General features: G+C 28.5%; 1 protein-coding gene across 7 annotated transcripts in view; it reads left to right on the forward strand.

Annotated features, from left to right (window-relative positions):
• The window catches only part of LOC117181578 (intersectin-1), a 133,286-nt gene extending 112,187 nt beyond the window's left edge, over positions 1–21,099 (forward strand). For 5 of the 7 annotated variants that reach the window (XM_033374411.1, XM_033374412.1, XM_033374414.1 and 2 more), the window contains 11 exons: positions 3,297–3,424; positions 5,080–5,186; positions 5,252–5,324; positions 5,402–5,608; positions 6,307–6,390; positions 6,680–6,835; positions 6,959–7,096; positions 7,200–7,446; positions 7,777–7,851; positions 10,689–10,862; positions 20,246–21,099. In XM_033374411.1, coding sequence (XP_033230302.1) covers positions 3,297–3,424; positions 5,080–5,186; positions 5,252–5,324; positions 5,402–5,608; positions 6,307–6,390; positions 6,680–6,835; positions 6,959–7,096; positions 7,200–7,446; positions 7,777–7,851; positions 10,689–10,862; positions 20,246–20,448 — 1,592 coding nt within the window. In that variant the 3' untranslated portion in view covers positions 20,449–21,099. Of the gene's footprint in view, positions 1–3,296; positions 3,425–5,079; positions 5,187–5,251; positions 5,325–5,401; positions 5,609–6,306; positions 6,391–6,679; positions 6,836–6,958; positions 7,097–7,199; positions 7,447–7,776; positions 7,852–7,983; positions 8,189–10,688; positions 10,863–20,245 lie in introns of those variants that run through there. The other 2 variants (XM_033374413.1, XM_033374417.1) reach the window with 2 other exon arrangements.
• Positions 21,100–21,536: the final 437 nt, after the last annotated feature.

Raw genomic sequence — 21,536 nt, forward strand, 5'->3', positions numbered from 1 at the left:
CAAATTTCGACAGCACGCTTTTGAATTTCTCCATTCAAATTTGAAACCCAAAATAAAATGGAGGAAAAAAAAGTTGGCAACATCCAAATCCCCTTCCATTTTCCTTTCGTCATTTCTTTTATTTTCTCTTGGTGGGAGAAAAATACTGGAGAAGGGATTTGTGCGTTGCCTCCTTTTTTTATTTTGTAAAGTTTTAATCGAAGCATTTACGAGTGTGTTGTCCAAATTTGATTGTGGGATCATTATTTTTGTTCAATTCCTTAGAATTTCATAGTTAAATTTGAGTTGTTAGACATTAAAAAAAGAATTACATTTTGTAGTTACATGTTCTGGATTAAATTTCTTACATTACGATGAATAAGTGTTTAAGAGTAAAAAACGAAAAATTTTGATTTTCGACTTATTTTAAACTTTAAGGTGTGTGGCACTAGATTATCAATGATATGTATCGGCAATGCGTGCCCGAAAATTGCGAGCGTATCAAGTTAGATTTTCTATAGGGTACTGATATAAAGCGTTATACATATGCATATAGTACATATACATATTATTATTATTATATATAAAAGACAAACAAAAAGTGTACTGCAAGTTTTGCAAACTCGTTATTATTATTATTATTATTATTATTATTATTATTATTACATATAAATATAAATTCAAACTTTGCCAAAGTGTAGTCCATTGGTTGGTAGTGCATGGAAAAATATTTGGTCATTTAGACAAATGTTTAGTCAAGGTTGGAAGATTTTTACAATATTAAGGGATTTTGTGCGGACAGGCTCTTTTTTGGATATTAAAAACTGCTTTCATATGGGATTTAAAAAATTGTTACCTGCGAATTAAAATTTAATTGTTTTCTTTTGAAATATGAGTCAAATTTTTTAATTTTTTAAAAATGGGTTTAATCATTCGATAGTCAGAAGAAAAATCTACCCAAAAGATGCAGATCAAAATTGGTTTGATCAAATACAAAAGCAGTCAAGTACATCCGGAAAGTAACCAGTCCAAAATAAAAGGTCATCATCTCACTACCAACTCATCGGACAACACTTTGTTCAAATTTGAGTCCGATCCAAAAAAATCCAATTTTTTGGATGGGTACATACATGAGAAAAAATGCCCCATATATAGTATATTAATATTACAAGGAAGTACTTGTGTAGCACTACCCCTCTCCTTATGAAAAAAAGAGTATTGCGATTTTTTCATAAGGGTCAAGTTGTTATGATTGCAAGACTTATCCAAATCGTTCGTTTGAACGAATCATCGGTCTGAATCTCAGTAAGAAAGATTCTTTAACAAAAACTAATGAACAGATACATTCTGATTATAAATATTGTTAAAGTGCGAACAAAGTTTAAAAGGGACGTGTATAGATAGTACCTGTTAAGAATTTGTTCGCATTTATTTCGAACCTCTTGTCATTCTTACACATACAACGTGTTCTCACACGCAACGATTTAAATAAAGTATCTGTCTGTTGTAAATAAGCATTATGACGTCCACTTTTCGTTAATCACCCTACTTCACAAATGCCAGTTTTCGAAGAGTACAATATGATTTTATTATTTTTATTCTTTCTGTAAAACTTTTTTTAAAAAAGCAGGTTTGAAGGGTATTAAAAAGGTGGCATTTTTGAACAGCATTTCACACACATTAGTGCATTTTGGTACATGGTTTGGGAAGGTGTTTGGCGGAATTTTTGGTTGCTGGCTATATTTCTGTTATATTTAACAATCTTGGTGTTAGTTGAAGCTAAAAAAAAAAGATGGAAATTGCCTTTCTGAAATCTTAATAGTTATTTATAAATATCCAACAAAGTCTCCTAGTCTTTTAGGTATTTAAAATACATCTTTAAATAATACCAGCTTAACGTTATATATTTTAGAGACTCCAATTCAGGTTCAAATAATCAGTTTATATTGGCCAATTTTTTACATCTTTTCAATATTTCGAAACTTGTCAACGTTAAAAATATTCTTTTTTTTTCTGCTAATTTGAAATTAGGAACTGTGGAATGAAAGAATGTTCACATCTTTAATAATGATTTCTGTAAGTGGCCAATTACAGTTATAAGTTGCTTCACTGTAAATGCTTTAAACTTCAAATTTTTTAATATTTCAGATGTTAAGGCCATGTGATGAGTATAACAGCTGATCAAGTCAGCCCTAAGATCAATATTTTTTCACCTATATTGAAAAAAAGTTTAAATAACGCGGAAATTTTCTCGGGAAATGTCAATAACTATTAAAGGATCGTTTGTGGCCTTGCAAAGATTTGCAGAGAGAAAAAAGTTTATTTATGCAAATAATGATTATCGACGGACACACTTAGGTTTTACAGCAGAAGTTTGACTTTTAACTTTCTCTGACGGTAATCATGCAATCTGTTTTACCCACAGACCCCTAGAAGTTCGAAGTTGTCTACTCGCTGCGCTAGTGCTGCTTTGACACAGCTGATACCAGACTGATGCGTATGTCAGACCAAATATGTTTATTTGCATTTCAAGTGCAAACATTAGCTTTTGCATTATTTGTGCATAATGTTCGTGAGCGATTTTTGTTGTTTTTCCCAACTTTGTAAATATAAACCTCATAACTAGCCAATTGACAACATTGCAAATTGCCTGCAGGGTTTGACGACAGCACGGTCGGTATTTCTCCAAAATAGTAAATAAAAAAAACAACTTTTTTCACTATTCTAATTATTTAGGCCCAGAGACACATTATTGCATGCCTTCTATTTATCGTGCCGAATTTTTAACACGATATCTCATTCCGTTTGTACGTAAGTTGGGAAAGAAAACTTTCACTGGTACTTTCTTTAAAAAAAAAATTTTTTCTCAAAATGTTCACCGGAACAAAGCAGATACGTGGACTTTATTACCTCCTCCTTCATTCCCCAAACTTTCAGAGCGATACCTCATTTCATTTAGATGTAAGTTGGGAAAGAAAAATTCAAGACCAGGTTTGGTCACGTGACCCTCTCGTCACATGGCCTTAAATTAAATATTTTTAATCTTAAGCGCTCAGAATTACAAAACGTTTCTAAGAACCCATTTAAAAATAACAAGTTCATTTTCTAAGAATGCCTGCTGAAATTTTGAACGCTTGTAATTTTAAATAGTAAACTTGGAAAGTTTAAATTATTTAATTATTAATTTGCTTCACACTTTATAAATGTTTCTATGTTTTTATTTGAAATTACAAAGTCGTAAAACTTTCAGTATGGTATTTTAAAATCTTAAACGTTTTTAATTAGGCAAGCAATGTTCAATTTGAAAGTTTTTGTAGCTAGTGAGCAGATGAGCGACGTTCTGACGGCGCAACTCGAACCTATGGAAAGAAAACGCCAGGAATACATCAAGGAACTTATTGCAACTGAACAGGCCTACATAGAGGATATGAGACTCGTTCATGAGGTATATAGTTATATATTTAAAGAGAAAAATACAAGGGGTGTTCAAAAAGTAAGTGTCCCTAGTCTGCCGTTTTGCCCCAGCGCCATCTAGCGTGCTGGGAGCGAACATAGTTTTAGTTTAGGATATACGGATAAGAGCGGAACCGGGCTTAGCTGCCGAAAAATTTTTTTTATCAGTACCGGCTCGGAAACCATGGAGCTACCTGTGAAAAACGTGTCCACTTGTGAGTTGCGTGCAGTTATTCGCTTTTTAACTTTAAAATGGCTTAAGGGCATGTGATACTTACAGTTCCCCCGGCTTTTTTTCAACAAAAATAAAAAAATTTTAAAACTGAATTCGGAGATGCTATAAAATATCATAACGGACGTCCCCGGACTCTTTTTTGAGGGATAATAACAAAAAAAATTTATTGTGTTAAATAAAAATTTTATGCATATGCATTATTTTGAGGTTACGTTGTTTTTCATCTCTGCCTTTCCGATAATCTGGAAATTATTGATGAAATAAACTTTTTTGATTGCCTGCAAACAAGGTTAGTTCCGGGAGATTAGTTACTATGTTTATTTGTAAGTCCAAAGTTTTCGTCAAAAAATATTATGTAGTTTGGAATAGACGCTCGGGTGAATTGTAACACACATAACCTCGAAATATACACGCACGTTGTTAGCAATATCAAAAAAATTTTGATAAAAAAAACACAAAAAAAGTGTGCGGTGACGTCCGTTAGCATGTTCGTTATCATTTCCCAGATTTTGAAGGCAAAATATTTCTTATCCTAGGAAAAAAGCCGAGGAATCTAACACTGACAAAATCGATACTATTTCCTAAGCGCTATATAAATTAATCACATTTTGCTAAATTAAAGCTTTTTTTAATTAACCTACGAAAAAAATTTGTGGGGACGTCCGTTAGCATGTTCGCTATCATTCCCCAAATTTTTAAGACAAAATATTTATTATTCTAGAAAAAGAAGCCGGGGAAACCTAAAACTGGTAAAATTGACAATTTTCTAAGTATCACATGCCCTTAATGGCAACGAAAATCGCACTGAATTAGTGCATATTTATGGCGAAAAATGCATGAGTGTGCAAATGGTGCGTCGGTGGTGTACATATTTTCTCGAGGGACGCGGAGAAGTTCATGATGAGCAGCGTGCAGGCAGGCCAAAAACCGCCATTACAGATGACGCAGTCACAACAGTCGATAAATCATTTTGGCGGATAGGCGATTTACAAATGACAAAATTTTGGACTCAATGCCTCCTGAAATCGATATTTGTTAGTGTGAATTTCGTTGCCATTAAGCCCTTTTGCAGTTAAAAAACGAATAACTGCACGCAACTCACAAGTGGACACGTTTTTCACTGGAAGCTCCATGGTTTCCGAGCCGGTACTGATGAAAAAAATTTTTTCGGCAGCTAAGACCGGTTCCGCTCTTATCGGTATATCCTAAACTAAAACCATGTTCGGTCCCAGCTCGCTAGATGGCGCTGGGGCAAAACGGCAGATTGGGGAAACTTACTTTTTGAACACCCCTCGTAGACAAATGTCAGTGAATATTTTTATAATTTTTTAATTATCTAATTACTAGTAACTAATCAAATATCCTTATTATCAAATGGCAAATGCAAATGGATTTTAAAATCATTCATACAGGTTTTCGAAAAACCTCTACTCGAAAGTTTGGTGCTGTCTGCGAACGAGGTCGACCGAATTTTTGTAAATTGGAGAGACATTATCGCCTGCAATGACAATTTCCTGAGGTAAAAAAACAGTTATTTATATCTTTTTAGAATATAATTTTAATTTGGTACATTTTTTTCAACAGAACTTTAAGGATAAGACGTGACAATAGTGATGGAGGAATCGTGCGGATGATTGGTGACATCTTGTGTGAAAACGTAACTTTTAAAACTTTTTATCTTTTATAGTAAGATTTGTGGAGTTTCCAAAAAAAGGAAAATTTAATTTTTTTTAGATTCCAAGAATGTCTGCTTACGTGCGATTCTGCAGTTGCCAGATATCAGCAGCGGTTTATCTTCAAAAATTGACTGAAACTTGTCCAGATTTTGTTCAAGTTGGACAAAGATGTCAACAGGATCCAAGAACCAAAGGAATGCCTTTGAGCTCTTTTCTGATTAAGCCAATGCAGAGGATTACTAAATATCCACTTATTATTGGAAAAGTAATATGCGATTTCTAAATTTCACTGAAGTAACAAACATAAATTTAATTAAAACTATAGAAAAAAGTTACGAGTTCTATTTCATTGTATCTATTATCCAAAATAATAGAAATTAAAAGCAAGGAAAATATTTTAAATTATTCATCAAAATTCATATCTTAACTTCAGAATTAATATAGAACAAAACAAAAAAATATTGAAGATTGCAAATTTTTTTTTTGACCTTATTTTTAGTGTTAAAAATTATTGATTTCCGACAAAAAAAATGTTAGCATAACATAAAATTGTTCTAAAATTTCTAAATAAAAAAAAAAACCAAATGCTTCAAAAGATTCTTAATCTTATCCATACTAAAATAATTTTCGTTTCAAAACACCAATTTTTGATGTGAAAGACTATCATATCCTACAATTCTTGAAAAATTAAGAATCTCGATAATATGTGTCTAAAATTTCTGATTTCCGCTGAAAATAAAACTAACCTAACATTAATTTTTTAGAAATTTCTAGTTTTTCTTCAAATTTTATAAACTTATATTAAAATTTTTGTTTAAATAGAAATTTCTAACTTTATTTTTAAATAGGACAATTAATATATTTGAAAAGCATAAAAATAAAAATAGAAGCAGAGTTTAATTTTTAATTTTTGTTATATGAATTTTTTCTATTTTTTTTTTATTTTTTAATTTTAATTTATAGATCTTGGAAAACACGCCCTTCAATCATCCCGATAGGCAGTATTTGACAGAAGCGTTGGCTAAAGCAGAAGAATTCTGTACACAGGTAGCAATCCTTTTTATATTTTAGAAATTAAATTTTAATTTAATTATTTTAGATCTCAGTTTAAAACAGTTATTTTTTCTCAATTGCGATTATGAAGAAGTATATTAAATTTTAAATGGTTAAAACAATTATTTGTTGCGAACATTCACAGAATTAAAGTGAATTTTGTTATTTCTTTTGAAAAGGAAAATTCATTTGAAAAATTATATTCAAAAGAGATATTTTACATTATAATAATAAATGATCGAATAATAAATTATTCGATAATTAAATATTGAATTACTTACAGGTGAATGAAGGTGTGCGAGAAAAAGAAAACAGTGATAGACTCGAATGGCTGCAAAATCACGTAGCTTGCGATGGACTAGAAGAACAGCTCGTGTTCAATTCTCTAACAAATTCACTCGGCCCTCGTAAAATGCTGCATTATGGAATATTACACAAGGTTGAATTACACAGTTACGAATATCTTTGTTTGTAAAAAAAATATTGAGGATCATTAGCGAATTTCCATGTATTAATATAATGTAGCGTTATTTTAAAAGGAATATTTTATTACATTTTACAGGCGAAAAGCGGTAAGGAATTAGTTGGATTCCTTACAAATGACTTTTTATTGTTTGCTCAACCGAGCAAATCTTTGCCAAGTGGACAACAATTCTCGTTCGAGCGCAACGAGAATCTCAAATTCAAAATGTATAGAAAGGTAAGAGCTTTATTTTTCTCATGTTTGATCATTGATTAATATTGATGAATTGTTAATGAAAAATGTTTATTATTTATTATGATTATTATGAATTGTCTTTCAGCCAATTTTTCTGAACGAATTATACCTCCTCGGTGAATCCGAAATGAGTGGTAGTGGAAATGGCAGTGGAAATGGAAACGAAACCTCTGAAAATTCTTCGCGAACTCTTCGATTGAGAGATTCGAAAAAGATGATTATTCTGCAGGCACCATCTACAAGCGAATGTACCCTGTGGACGAGAAGAATCACAGAAGCCAGAAAGCAGTTTGCTGAAAATGAAAGAACTCGTCTGATGCGTCAACGCTCAAGTAAGTCTTATATTCCAAATATTACCTACGTAAAATATTCTTAAACTACCTAACACCATCCATCATCATTTTCTTGTCAAACCTGTCTTTATTTCACCAAATTATTGTGTCATCCGTTTTCAAAAATTAATATTATCAAATTTCATCGCTTTGAAATAATATGTAAATTACTTCAGTTGCTTTTCAAAATAGACTGAGTATCTGAGCTGACATTATTAGGTTGTATTAACATTGTTACGCCAGTTTTTTTTTTCGAAAAAATTGCAAATTCCTGTAAAATATTGTTTATTCTGTGTTGCATACGTAATTTGTTTATGTCTTGGCTAATAGAGCAGGCGCAGTTTGGAGCTTGTGGACGAATCCTCGTGACAGTGCTGGAAGGTTCCAGCTTAAAAACTGTTTCTGGTAAGCTCAAAACGAGATGAGGACAAAATAGATTTGAATTTGATTTAATACTAAGACTGAATGCTACTTTGCTTTTTTGTTGCTTGCTTCATTCGCATGATTTTTCCTGCATGGTTTTATACTCAAATCTAGATTTGGTCCGTAATTCGGAGTCAAGGAAGTGATTCGGGGTAAATCGTCATTTGCTGTAACTCACACTCTCTTGATAAAAATTCCAATGTACGTAAAGCACGCAGCATGTTACTAACAAAAGTGTCGCATGATTGTAGTTCGCAAGGAACGTGCAAAAGGCCACCTTCGTCTAGTTCTCGTGGAAGCAGAAGACCTTCTTATCCCGAAGAAAGGTAAAGCTACTGCGAGCCTCTTCCCCTAGAGCTACATTTTTATTCTGGCAGCGGTATGGAGGTCGTCGATTTGATAGGGTGAAATTAGATAAAAATCCATTTTTATTTTTTTATTTCAATTTAGTAGGTTTAGTTCCCTAAATATCGAGGTTTGAGTATTTACGATTGAGCGCTGGACTATATAGAGTTACTATAGAGTCAGGCGGTCAAGTAGTATTTTCGCTTGACTTATTGACTCGTTACGAAAGAGTCAGGCGCTCAAAGAGTATTTAGCTTGGCTCGCTATTTCTGTGTCAGGCACTCGATGAATATTTAGTTTGACTCACTACTGTAGAACCAAGCGCTCCAGGAGTATTTTTTGCTTCATTGCTTGACTCGCTACTATATAGCCAGGCTTTAAAAGAGTATTTACACTTGACTCGATACTATAGAGCGTTGAGCGCTCCAGGAGTATTTTGGTTTGATTGCTTGACTCGCTATAAAAGAGTCAGGCGCTCAAAGAGTATTTAGCTTGGCTCGCTATTTCTGTGTCAGGCACTCGATGAATATTTAGTTTGACTCACTACTGTAGAACCAAGCGCTCCAGGAGTGTTTTTTGCTTCACTGCTTGACTCGCTACTATAGAGCCAGACTCTAAAAGAGTATTTACGCTTGACTCGATACTATAGAGCGTTGAGCGCTCCAGGAGTATTTTGGTTTGATTGCTTGACTCGCTATAAAAGAGTCAGGCGCTCAAGGAGTATTTAGCTTGACTCGAAATTATAGATTCAGACGGTCAATGAATATTCAGCTTGACTCGCTACTATGGAGTTGAACGTTCCAATTAGCTAAGAGCCTCAATTAGCATTTTTTATTGATTTATTGACACGCTTTTATAGATTCCGGCGCTTAATGCATACTTAGCTTCACTCGCTACTATAGAATTGAGCGCTCAATCAGTATTTTTCTTGGCTCGCTATTATAGAGTCAGGCGCTCAAGGAATATTTAGTTTTGCTCGCTACCATAGTAGAGTTGAGTGCTCCAGGAGTATTTTTGATTGATTGCTTGACTCGCTATTATATAGTCAGGCGTTCAAAGAGTATTTAGCTTGACTCGATATTAAAGAGTCAGACGGTCAATGAATATTTAGCTTCATTCATTACTATGGAGTTGAGCGCTCTAGGAGGATTTTTTCTTAACTCGCTATTATATAGTTGAGAGTGGAAAAAGTATTTTTGCTTTACTCGCTATTATAATGTCATTCGCTCAATGACAATTTAGCTTGACTCACTACTATAGAGTTGAGCGCTCCAGTATTTTTGCTTAACTCGCTATTATACTCTTAAAATTTGAATTAGTTAAAAATTTTACTAATTTCAATCAGTGGCTCAATTCCAGCTATGAAACAGTTATTTTTTTACTAAATTATCAATAATTTATCACTAAAAACTACTGATTCATAGCTAGAGTTGAGCCACTAATTGAAATTAGTAAACATTTTAACTGATTCAAATTTAGAGAATAGAGTTGAGCATTGAAGTAGTATTTTTGCTTAGCTCGCTATTATAGAGTCAGGCGTTCAATAGAAATTTAGCTTGTCTCACTACTACAAAGCTATGCGCTCAAGTAGTATTTTTGCCTGATTGCTTGACTCACTATGATAGAGTCAGGCTCTCAATGAATATTTAGCTTGACTCACTATTATTTATAGATTCAGGCACTCAATGAAGTATTTTCGCTTGAGTGATCGACTCGCTACTGTAAAGCCCAGCGCTCAAGGAATATTTGAACTTGAACTATTGACTCAATACCACAAAGTCAGGTGCTCAAGGAGTATTTTCGCTTGACTGCTCAACTCGCTAATATAGAGCCAAGCGTTCAATGAGTATTTACGCGTGACTCGATACTATAGAGCGACTATAAAATTAGGCGCTCAAGAAGTATTTGCGCTTGAACGATTGACTCGATACTATAGAGTCAGGCGTCCAAAGATTATTTTCGTTTGAGCGCTTTTCTCGCTACTATAGAGTCAAGCATTTAAACGTAAATACTCAAACGTCGGTATTTTGGAAACTAAGTCCCACTGGATCGAAAGAAAAAGTACGTATCTAATCGATTTTGACGTACTTTAACCCTATTAAGCCTTAGTCGAATCGGCGTCTCGCATCTCGCGAATTCTCCTAGTTTCTTTTCCATCTTATTTAGTTTTTATTTCTTAGCGCTTTGCTGATTAAACTCTATATTGTAGTAATTTTTGATAAATTTTTGTATCTATAAGCACCTGCGACTAATATAATGTCACATAATTATACTTTAGTATGTCTAGCTTAAATCCGTTATCAGCGCATGTCTTTATGAAATGATTGAATATTATATTTATCATACGATATGTATTGGTTAAAAAATAATTAGCCATAAGAGTTGATGTTAATCTTTTAATTGTAAGTTGCAACTGTGCCGCACTGATTCCAGTATTTATATTTATTTGCAAAATAAAAATTTATTTTGCACAGGAAAATGCAACGCATTCTGCAAAGTGTCTATGGGATCGCAGGAAGAACGAACGTCCGTTGTTTCTGGCACAGACTGTCCTCTCTGGGACGCATCGATGCAGTTTCAAGTAAAAGATCTCAACGAAGACACTTTGTGCATTACTGTCTTTGAAAAAGGATACTACAGTCCCGACGGTAAAAATTTATAATTTATGCTATTTAAATTTCGTCAAATACTAAATTCTTACAAATTAAAAAAAACAATATGAAAATAGTTCAACAGCGATATGCCATCTGGTGGAAAAAAATCGAAACTAGAAAGAGTAGGTACGATTTTGAAGGTGCATTTTAATTTGTGCATACGATTTTTTTATGATTTTTTTGGTGCTGTTTCATGTATTTATTGTAAAGTAAAAATAAGTTTTCATTGAGAACAAAGTGTTTCAGATGGATTTTACATCGTATGCAGTAAAAAAACACATTTTTTCACAGAAATGTTTTTCTGAAAAAAACAACAATTATATTATTTAATGTGATTTTTAATAGATTATAAACTTAAATAATCTTATTTAGGAACAAAAATGAACTAATAGTAAATTTGTATTAATCTGTTTAAGCGCTTCAGGTTTTTAATTTATTTTATTTGAAGACTTCAAAAGTTCAATTATTTATTTTTTAATATTTGAATTATATAAATAGCAAGTTAAAAAAAGACGATTCCTTTATAGCGATAAACAAAGATACTTTTTATAATATTTTTGTAAATTTTTTCAACTACTAAATTCTTACAAATTAAAAAAAAAAACAATATGGAAATAGTTCAACAGCGATATTCCATCTGGTGGAAAAAATCGAAACTATAAAGAGTAGGTACGATTTTGAGGGTGCATTTTAATTTATGCATACCATTTTTTTTTAATTTTTTTTTGTGAAATTTCAAGTATTTATTACAAAGTAGAAAGAAGTCTTCATCGAGAAAAAAGTGTTTCAGATTGGATTTTACATCTCATACAGTTAAAACCACCTTTTTCGAGTCTTTTTTTTTTTTAAGTTTGCCTTTTGGATTTTAAAATTCACCTGCCTTAGCAGCAATAACATCTTTTTTGATAAAAATGAAACTATTTGGTAGAGAATGCAACAATTTTGTTAAAAAGTAATCTTTTTTGGTTAAAAATTCGTATTTTTGGATTGAAAACCTTGTCTTTTTTTCGTAGAAGACTATTTCTTGTTTAAAAATTCATATTTTAATTGTAAAAACTCGGTTGAAATCTTTTTCAATAGAAAATTCAACTCTTTTTTTTTTGAAAATTTATCTTTTTGATTTAAAACTTTATTTGTTTTAGAAGAAATTCCCTTTTTTAATGAAAATGCAACTTTTTTGTTAAAAATCATTCTTCTTTGCTTGAGTATTCAGCTAAATTTGTTTCTAAGATTTCAATGAATCACTTTCTTAAGAAATCACTTTTTTGTTAAAGATTTATATTTTTAGTTCAAAATTCATCTCTTTGGTTCAAAGTTTAATTATTTTGTTTAAACTCAATCATTTTTAATTGAAAATTTAGCTGATTAGTGGAAAATAATTTTTCTTGGTTTAAAATTAATTTTTACCAGAAAATGTGAATTTTCCATTTGTTTAAGATTGATCTTTTTTAGTTGAAAATTCGTCTTTTTGTTAAAAAAAATAATAATGTGAATTTTCCATTTGTTTAAGATTGATCTTTTGTAGTTGAAAAGTCGTCTTTTTGGTAAAATAATATTTTTTTTAGTTTGAAAATAAATTTATGTTTGGTAAATATGTATCAGTTTAGTCTTTTTGGTTTAAAAAATTTTTTTCGTATAAATTTCATTTTTTTTTATTGAGACATAAAATATATAACTTTTTCGTTGGAAATTTGTCTTTTTAGGTTCATTATTTAAATATTATGTTAAAAGTTCAGTTATTTTGTTGAAAATTGAAGTATTCTAAAAAAAAGTCATATTTTATAGTAGAAAAAGCATTTTTTTTGTAAGAAATAAATTAATAAATTTGGAATTTCTTATCTGAAATACTGTTTTACTCCGTTTATAAAATATTCTATGTTAAAAGTATTACAAGATTAAAATGATGGCATTTTAATATTAATGATTTGAAATATAAAATTAGTCAAGGAAAAATAAGCGAATTTTGAAAATTTTCTCGGTTTAATTTTCTATCAAAATAGACTTATTTTCAACCAAAATTAGAATAGTTAAAATTTCAGAAAAATAAGTATTCAACCAACAACAACAAAAAACGAATTTACAACAAAATAGTTTTGGTTTTTTCATACCAAAAAAATTATTTTTAAAACAAAAATAAAAGGATTAAATTTTCAGTTAAGACAGTCAATTTAAAACCCAAAAGATGAATTTTCTAATCAAAAAGATAAATTTTAAGCAAAAATAGAATAGTTATATCTTCAGTTAAAAAAATTAATTTTCAACTAAAAAGAAACGAATTTTCAGCCAAAGAAATGAATTTCCAATCACAGTAATGAATCTTCAACAAAAAATATGAATTTTTGATAAAATAGTGGAATTTTCAACACAAAAGATGAATTTTCTGTAAAAAACGAATTTTTAACTAAACACTTTTTTCCAAACAAAGAAATGAAGTCTTTACAAAAATACAATGATTAACATTTCTACAAAAAAGAACATTTTTTAAGGAAAAATATTACATTTCTATAAAAAAGGTAAATTTTCCACAAAAAATGGAATTGTTAAAAAAAAAGGAGATGGATTCTCAACAAATAAATGAATTTGCATCTAAAACAGATAAATTTACAACGAAAAATAGATTAATTAAATAAGAAAAAAACTAAATTTTTTTAACCAAAAAGATCAATTTTTAAATAATAAGATGAATTTTCTACCAAAATATACGAATTATTAATAAAGTATATGAATTTTTAACGGAACAGTTGCATTTTGAATGAAAAAAGATCAATTTTCAACAAAAAATTAAACATTTGCTTGTTGAATTTTCAGTTAAAACAATTAATTTTTCACAAAATAGTTAAATTTTAAACAAGAAATAATCTTCTATGAAAAAAATTTGAATTTTCAATAAAAAAAGACGAATTTTTTTAACACCAAAACATAAATTTTCTACGAAATAGTTAAGTAGTATAATGGCTTAATTTTTAATCAAACTGTTGCATTTTTATCAAAAAAAGATTAAATTTCTGCTAATACGGGTAAACTTTAAAATATAAAAGACAGAATTTACAAATAAGAGTTGAATTTTCAACAGAAAAGTTACCGAAAAAATGCAATTTTTTATTGATTAAAATAAATTCTGAGATTTTCATAAATTCTCCGAGAATTTATTTCTCGATTATATTCTCGATAATATTTTCGTTCTCGTTACAAAATTTATTTTAACTAATAGAAAATTGCATTTTTTCGTTTACTTTTCGATTGAAAATTCAACTCTTTTTTGTAAAGTTTGTCTTTTATATGTTAAAGTTTACCTGTTTTAGCAAAAATTTAATCTTTTTTTGATAAAAATGCAACAGTTTGATTAGAAATTAAGCCATTATACTACTTAACTATTTCGTAGAAAATTTATGTTTTGGTGTTAAAAAATGAACTGAAATATTTTCGGGATGAAAGTTCCACTTAGTAGAAAATGTGTTTTTTATTACAAATTCATCTGTTTTAGTACAAAATTGATATATATTTTTTTTTTATGAAAATGCAACTATTTGGTAGAAACTTGAACTATTTTGTTAAAAATTCATCCTTTTTTGTTAAAAAAATTCGTCTTTTTTTATTGAAAATTCAAATTTTTTTCATCGAAGATTATTTCTTGTTTAAAATTTAATTATTTTGTGGAAAATTAATTGTTTTATCTGAAAATTCAACAAGCAAATGTTTAGTTTTTGGTTGAAAATTGATCTTTTTTCATTAAAAATGCAACTATTCCGCTGAAAATTCATATACTTTATTAATAATTCGTATATTTTGGTAGAAAATCCATCTTATTGTTTCAAAATTGATCTTTTTGGTTAAAAAAATTTAGCTTTTTTCTTATTTAAAATTTTATTTAACTGAAGATGTAACTTTTCCATTTTTTCTAAAATTAAGTTGTTTTTTTTTTACTGCAAATTTAATTAATCTATTTTTCGTTGGAAATTTATCTGTTTTAGGTGCAAATTCATTTATTTGTTGAGAATCCATCTATTTTTTTTAACAATTCCATTTTTTGTGGAAAATTTACCTTTTTTTTTATAAAAATGTAATATCTTTCCTTAAAAAATGTTCTTTTTGTAGAAATGTTAACTATTCTATTTTTTTTAAAAACTCATTTCTTTGGTTGGAAAAAAGTGTTTAGTTAAAAATTCGTTTAATATAGAAAATTCATCATTTGGGTTGAAAATTCCACTATTTTATCAAAAATTCATATTTTTTGTTGAAGATTTATTACTGTGATTGGAAATTAATTTCTTTGGCTGAAAATTCGTTCCTTTTCTGTTGAAGACTAATTTTTTAACTAAAGATATAACTATTCCATTTTTGCTTGAAATTTATATTTTTAATTACAAATTAATTAATTTTTTTGAAAATTCGATTCTTGTTTTGTTTAAAATTTACCTTTCTAACTGCAAATTAAACTATTCTAGTTTTGGGTTTTAAATATATCTTTTTTAGTTCGAAATTTATATTTTATTTAAACTGTATCTTTTTTGGTAGAAAATTCATCTTTTGGGTTTTAAATTAAATTATTTTTTTGAGAATCCATTTTTGTTGTTGTTTAAAATTGACTGTCTTAACTGAAAATTTAATCCTTATATTTTTGTTTAAAAAATAATTTTGTTTATGAAAAAAAAACTATTTTGTTGTAAACTCGTTTTTTGTTGTTGGTAAAATATTTATTTTTCTAAAATTTTAACATTTCTAATTTTGGTTGAAAATAAGACTGGATGAAAGATCGATTTATAGAATTTTTTTTTATTATTACAAATTCATCTGTTTTAGTACAAAATTGATATTTTTCGGATAAAAATGCAACTATTTGGTAAAGAATTTAACTATTTTGATAAAAATTCATCGGTTTTGGTTGCAAAAAATCACCTTTTTGGATTGAAAATTAAATTTTTTTCGTAGAAAATTATTTTTTCTCACAAAAATGCAATTTTAGATGTTACTGAGTTAACTCGAATCTTTTTTGGATGAAAACTCAACTTTTTTTTTGTAATAAAAAATTCTTCTGCTTTAAAATCAATTTCCAATTTTTTGATAAAAATGCAACTATTTACTAGAGAATTCAAAAATTTTGTTAAAAAGTTATCCTTTTTGGTAAAAATTCATCTTAGTTTAATTATGTTGTTATAAATTAATCTTTTTTAATTGAAAATTCAACTACTTGGGTCAAAATTAAACTACATTGTGACATTTTTCTTTTTTGAAGGCTTATGTCTGGTCGAAAATTTAACTGTTTAGTAGAAAATACTTTTTTTTTTTGGTTTAGAATTTATTTTTTAACAGAAAATGTAACTTTTCCATTTTTTAAGATTGATATTTTTTTAGTTAAAAATTCGCGTTTTTTTTTGAAAAAAATCATTTTTTAGTTTAAAAACTCCTTTTTTGCGTAAAAATGCATCAGTTTCGTGGAAAATTAATTTTTTGTTTAAGTCATTTTTTCTGTTTAATAATTGAATTTTTCTAAAGAAAATTTGTCTTCTAGTTTGAAGGTTCTATAATTTAGATAAACTTTTATTTATTTTTTGAGTGAAAAGTTTTATTTGGTGGAAATTCGTATTTTTGTTTACAAATTTTTTTCTTTTGTTGTATAAAGTTCTTTTTTTTTTATTAAAATATAATCTATGCCCCTTTTTCATTGGAAATTTTTGTTTCTAAGTTGAATATTCAACTGTTATGTTAAAAGTTTAATTATTTTGTTGAAAATTCGAGTATTTTTTTAAAGAGTTATCTTTTAAAGCAGAAAAAACTTATTTTTTTTTTTTAAATTAGTACATTTGAAAAATTTAAATTTTTATATGAAACACTTTCTTATTCCGCTGATAAAATATTCTATGGTAAAATTATCGTAAGAATATAATGCTGGTCTTTGAATATTAATTATTTGAAACGAAAAATTAGTCAAAGAAAAATCAAAGAATTTTGAAAATGTCACGCGTCTAAGTTTTTCGAAAGTGCGTATTTTTTGCATATTTTAAATTCCTGAATATATGTGAGCTAGAATCTCTGAAATTTAGAATCTCAGAATTTATTATAATAAATAGAAAATTGCATTTTTTTGTTAACTTTTCGGGTTGAAAATTCAATTCTTTTCTTTAAACTTTCTATTTTTTATTTTAATATTTACCTGTTTTAGGAGCAATTAAATCTATTAATTAAGCTATTATGCTATTTTCTTGGAAATTTACTTTTTGTTTAAAATTTATATTTTGGTTTTGAAAAATGAACTGAAATATTTTTTGGATAAAAGTTCTACTTATACAATTTTTTTTTAATTACAAATTCATCTGTTTTAGTACAAAATTTATCTTTTCTGGATAAAAATGCAACTATTTGCTAGAGAATTAAACAATTTTGTTAAAAAAAACTCCTTTTTTTTGTTAAAAATTAACTAATTAAAAATGCGACGGTTTCATTAGCTATTATATTATTTTCTTGAAAACTTAACTATTTCGTAGAAAATTTACTTTTTGTTTAAAATTTATATTTTGGTGTTGATAAAAAAAACTGAAATATTTTCTGGATGAAAGTTCCACTCATAAAAAAAATTATTTTTTATAATAAATTCATCTGTTTTAGTACAAAATTGATCGCTTTTAGATAAAAATGAAATTATTTGGTAGAGAATTGAACTATTTTGTTAAAAATTCATTCTTTTTGGTTGAAAAAATTCGTCTTTTTCGATTGAAAATTGTATTTTTTACGCATAAACTGATTTTTTGTTACAAAAATTTAATTTTTGATGTTACTGAGTTAACAAGAATCTTTTTTGAATGAAAATTCAACTTTTTTTTTAAATAAAAAATTCTGCTTTAAGATAAATTTAATATTTTTTGGCAAAAATACAACTATATGTTAGAGAATTCAACAATAGTTTGATCGTGAAAACTGGAATAAAATCTTTTTCAACAGAAAATTCAACTATTTTTTGAAAATTTATCTTTTGAATTTAAACCTTCATCTGTTTTGTAGAAGAAATTACATTTTTTGTATGAAAATGCAACTTTTTGGTTGAAAATCGTTCTTCTTTGCTTGATAATTCAACTAATTTTTTTTAAACATTTGGTTGAATCGCTTTCTTAAGAAATCACTTTTTTTGTTAAAGATTTATATTTTATGTTTAAAAGTTATCGTTGGTTAAAAGTTTAATCATCTTGTAATAAATTAAGCTTTTCAAATTGAATATTCAACTACTTGGGTCAAAGTTAAGCTATATTGTGAAATTTTTTTTCATTGAAGGCTTATGTCTGGTTGAAAATTTAACTGTTTAGTGGAAAATATGTCTTTTTTTGGTGTAGAATTAATTTTTCAATATAAAATGTAACTTCCATTTTTTAAGATTGATATTTTTTAGTTAAAGATTCGCGATTTTTTTTGTAAAAAAGATTCTTTTTTAGTTTGAAATTTCCTTTTTTTGCATAAAAATGCATCAGTTTCATGGAAAATTAATTTTTTGTTGAACAGTCATATTTTTTGTTTAAAAATTGCATTTTTGTAAAGAATATTTGTTGATGAAAATCAATACTATGACACTTATTTATTTACAATTTGCCATTTTAGTTTGAATATTCAACTATTATGTTAAAAATTCAATTATTTTGTTAAAGAGTTATCTTTTAAATAAAAAAAAAACTTGTGTTTTGTTTGAAATAAATTAATATATTAATAAGTTTTTAATTTGTATATGAAACACTGTAATTCCTGAATATGTCTGGACTAGAAAATAACTAATATTCAACCTCTGAACAATAAAAATATTGTTAAAAATTAAAAAATTCTTAAATTCCCTTAAATTCTTTTAAATTCTCCTAAATTCCGTCACATTCTCGGTTATATAACCTGAACTTAAATTCTCGGGCATTTAAGAACTCTAATGCTAACTACTCTCTCTAGTTCCCGTTTTCGGCATCAGATGGCGAAATGGTCAACCACAATTCCCATATTTGGACAGCACACTCTCAAATGTCTCCATTAAAATTTAAAAAACTGTAATTTGTCTTTTGCCGTTGGATTCTTCATTTTTTTAATTTCCAAGAGTTTCTTCGTCGTATTTAAAATGTTGGACATAAAAGAGGACTTGAAATTTGAATTCATTCCGTATTAATTTTCTTAAGGGCATGTGACACAGCTAAATACCTATATTACCGACCACAGTTTTTCAGTTCACTGAATGTTTTTTTGAACCTAAGAACTTTTTTTGTAAGTAAAATATCGAGCTGAAACTTCGGGAAATGTATTAGAGTGCAATAAAGTACGTTTAGGTACTGCATTTTGGTAGAAACTTCACTGAAAATTATTTCATCTTTTTTCTGAACCTCAACATTTTTTGAACGTTCCAACTTTTTTTATACATAAAATATCGGTCTCAAACTTTGAGAAATGCAGAAGCCGAAAGAAAACTACGTTTAAGTACAAAGTTTAATAATAAAAGATGTAAAAAAAAATTTCAACAATCAATTCCAACGGCATCAACCGGTAACGTTGTACACGAAAATACGAACCCTCTAGAGCTAAGCCTAGTGGCCGCCAGGTTTCGTATTTTCGTGTACAACGTTACCGGCTGATGCCGATGGATTTGATAGTTGAAATATATTTTTTTACATCTTTTATTATTAAGCTTTGTACTTTAACGTAGTTTTCTTCCGGCTCTTGCATTTCTCAAAGTTTGAGACCGATATTTTATGTATAAAAAAAGTTCGAACGTTCAAAAAATGTTGAGGTTCAGAAAAAAGATGAAATAATTTTCAGTGAAGTTCCTACCAAAATGCAGCACCTCAACGTACTTTATTTCACTCTAATACATTTCCCAAAGTTTCAGCTCGATATTTTATTTCTAAAAAAAGTTCTCAGGTTCAAAAAAACATTCAGTGAACTGAAAAACTGTGGTCGGTAATATAGGTATTTAGCTGTGTCACATGCCCTTAAGGGCATGCGACACAGTGGAATTCCTACATTACCAACCTCTTTTTTTCTATTAAACAAAATTTTTTTTTGAACCATAGAACTTTTTTTGTAAATCAAATATCGAACTCAAAATTTCAGGAGAGCATTAGAAGACATTATCCTACGTTTATGTACTGCATTTGAATCGAAATTTGGCAAAAAATTTCAGAAATAATTTTTTTTTTCAATTCCGATTCAAATGCTGTACATAAACGTAGAATAATGTCTTCTTATGCTCTCCTCAAATTTTGAGTTTGATATTTCATTTACCAAAAAAGTTCTGTGGTTCACAAAAAAATTTTGTTCAATGGAAAAAAGAGGTTGGTAATGTAGGAATCCATCTGTGTCACATGCCCTTAAATCTTAATTTGTTAAAATTTTTAAAAAATTGTAATCTATTTTTTTTACAGAATTCATGGGACGAGCTGAGGTCCGAGTTGTGGACATTATGAGAGACAGCAACGATTGCTTCGGGCCGATTCAAAAACGGATCAAGTTGAGAGAAGTGGAAAGAGGCGACGTCGTTCTAAAACTAGATCTTCGTTTATTTGACGAGTCTGCTCATTTTAATAATAAGAACAGCAGAAGCAGAATGATAGACACCCGAGCTTAAAAATTCGACTCAAACGAGACGCAAAATTCCGAACTGAACTTTAAACTAGGAAAGGGTCCACTTAAGAATAATTCTAATTCTTAATAATTAATTCTTTGCATCTCATTTCAATGCTTTTAAACATTCAAATGCAAAGAACGATTCGTATTAAATTTGGTTACTATAGTTTTGTCAATTCGTCAATATAAATGAGCAAAATTGATCTGTAGTAGATATAGAAAATATCTAATGTGAATTTTTTGTTAATCATTTATTCAGTTTGAAGAATATTACAACGGGTGGATATTCCAGCAAAGTTTTTCACACTTTTGATGAGAGATTCCCTTTTATTTTGAGTAAGAAAAGCTCACTTTTTGAAAGATAAAAAGTAAATTTATTTGCCGTCAAATATATTTTTGAAAAAATCGTATAACGTTTTGTAAGAAATATAGTTAAGGAAATGATAGGTTGGTATCATTGGGAAGAGAATATTAATTTTCAATAATTTTATTCCTTTTTTGGTTTACTTGTTTGTATTTAAATATGCTTAGAGGAATACTAGCAGGGTACTCAGTCTTTTTTATGCGTAATAAGGAAACTTGGAATAGGAAAGAAAACTTCCACTAGTTTTATTAAGTTACTTCAGTATTATTTGACCACGCAAAAAAAAAACTATGAGAGAATGATCGTATGTAGGAGAGATATTGATTTTTTTAAGTTTATATGCGCTGGATTATTTTATAGGTAGATATTTTCTTTTTTTTTTTAATGTATCAATAGAGGAAGATATTCGGAAATGATTGTGTTTTTCTTTTCTTTCAATACTGGCCAAATCCTGTCTTGATAATTTTAATAGTATTTTGAGTTGAGGCGGCATCCATAAATTAGCTTAACAATTTTGGTGAATTTTTGACCCAAAAAATAATTTAAATAATAAGTTTGAAAAATTAATTTAAAAAAATAAATAATTTAGAACTCGTTGGATTCAACTAAAAAACACATATTTAAAAAAAATAGTTAGATTCTTGTCCAAAACGATGATTTTTCAAAAAAGGAGATGAATTTTCTGCTAAAAAGACCAATTTTCCACAAAATACAAGAATTTTCCA

Source organism: Belonocnema kinseyi, chromosome 10, assembly GCF_010883055.1.
Source record: "Belonocnema kinseyi isolate 2016_QV_RU_SX_M_011 chromosome 10, B_treatae_v1, whole genome shotgun sequence".
NCBI lineage: Eukaryota > Metazoa > Arthropoda > Insecta > Hymenoptera > Cynipidae > Belonocnema > Belonocnema kinseyi.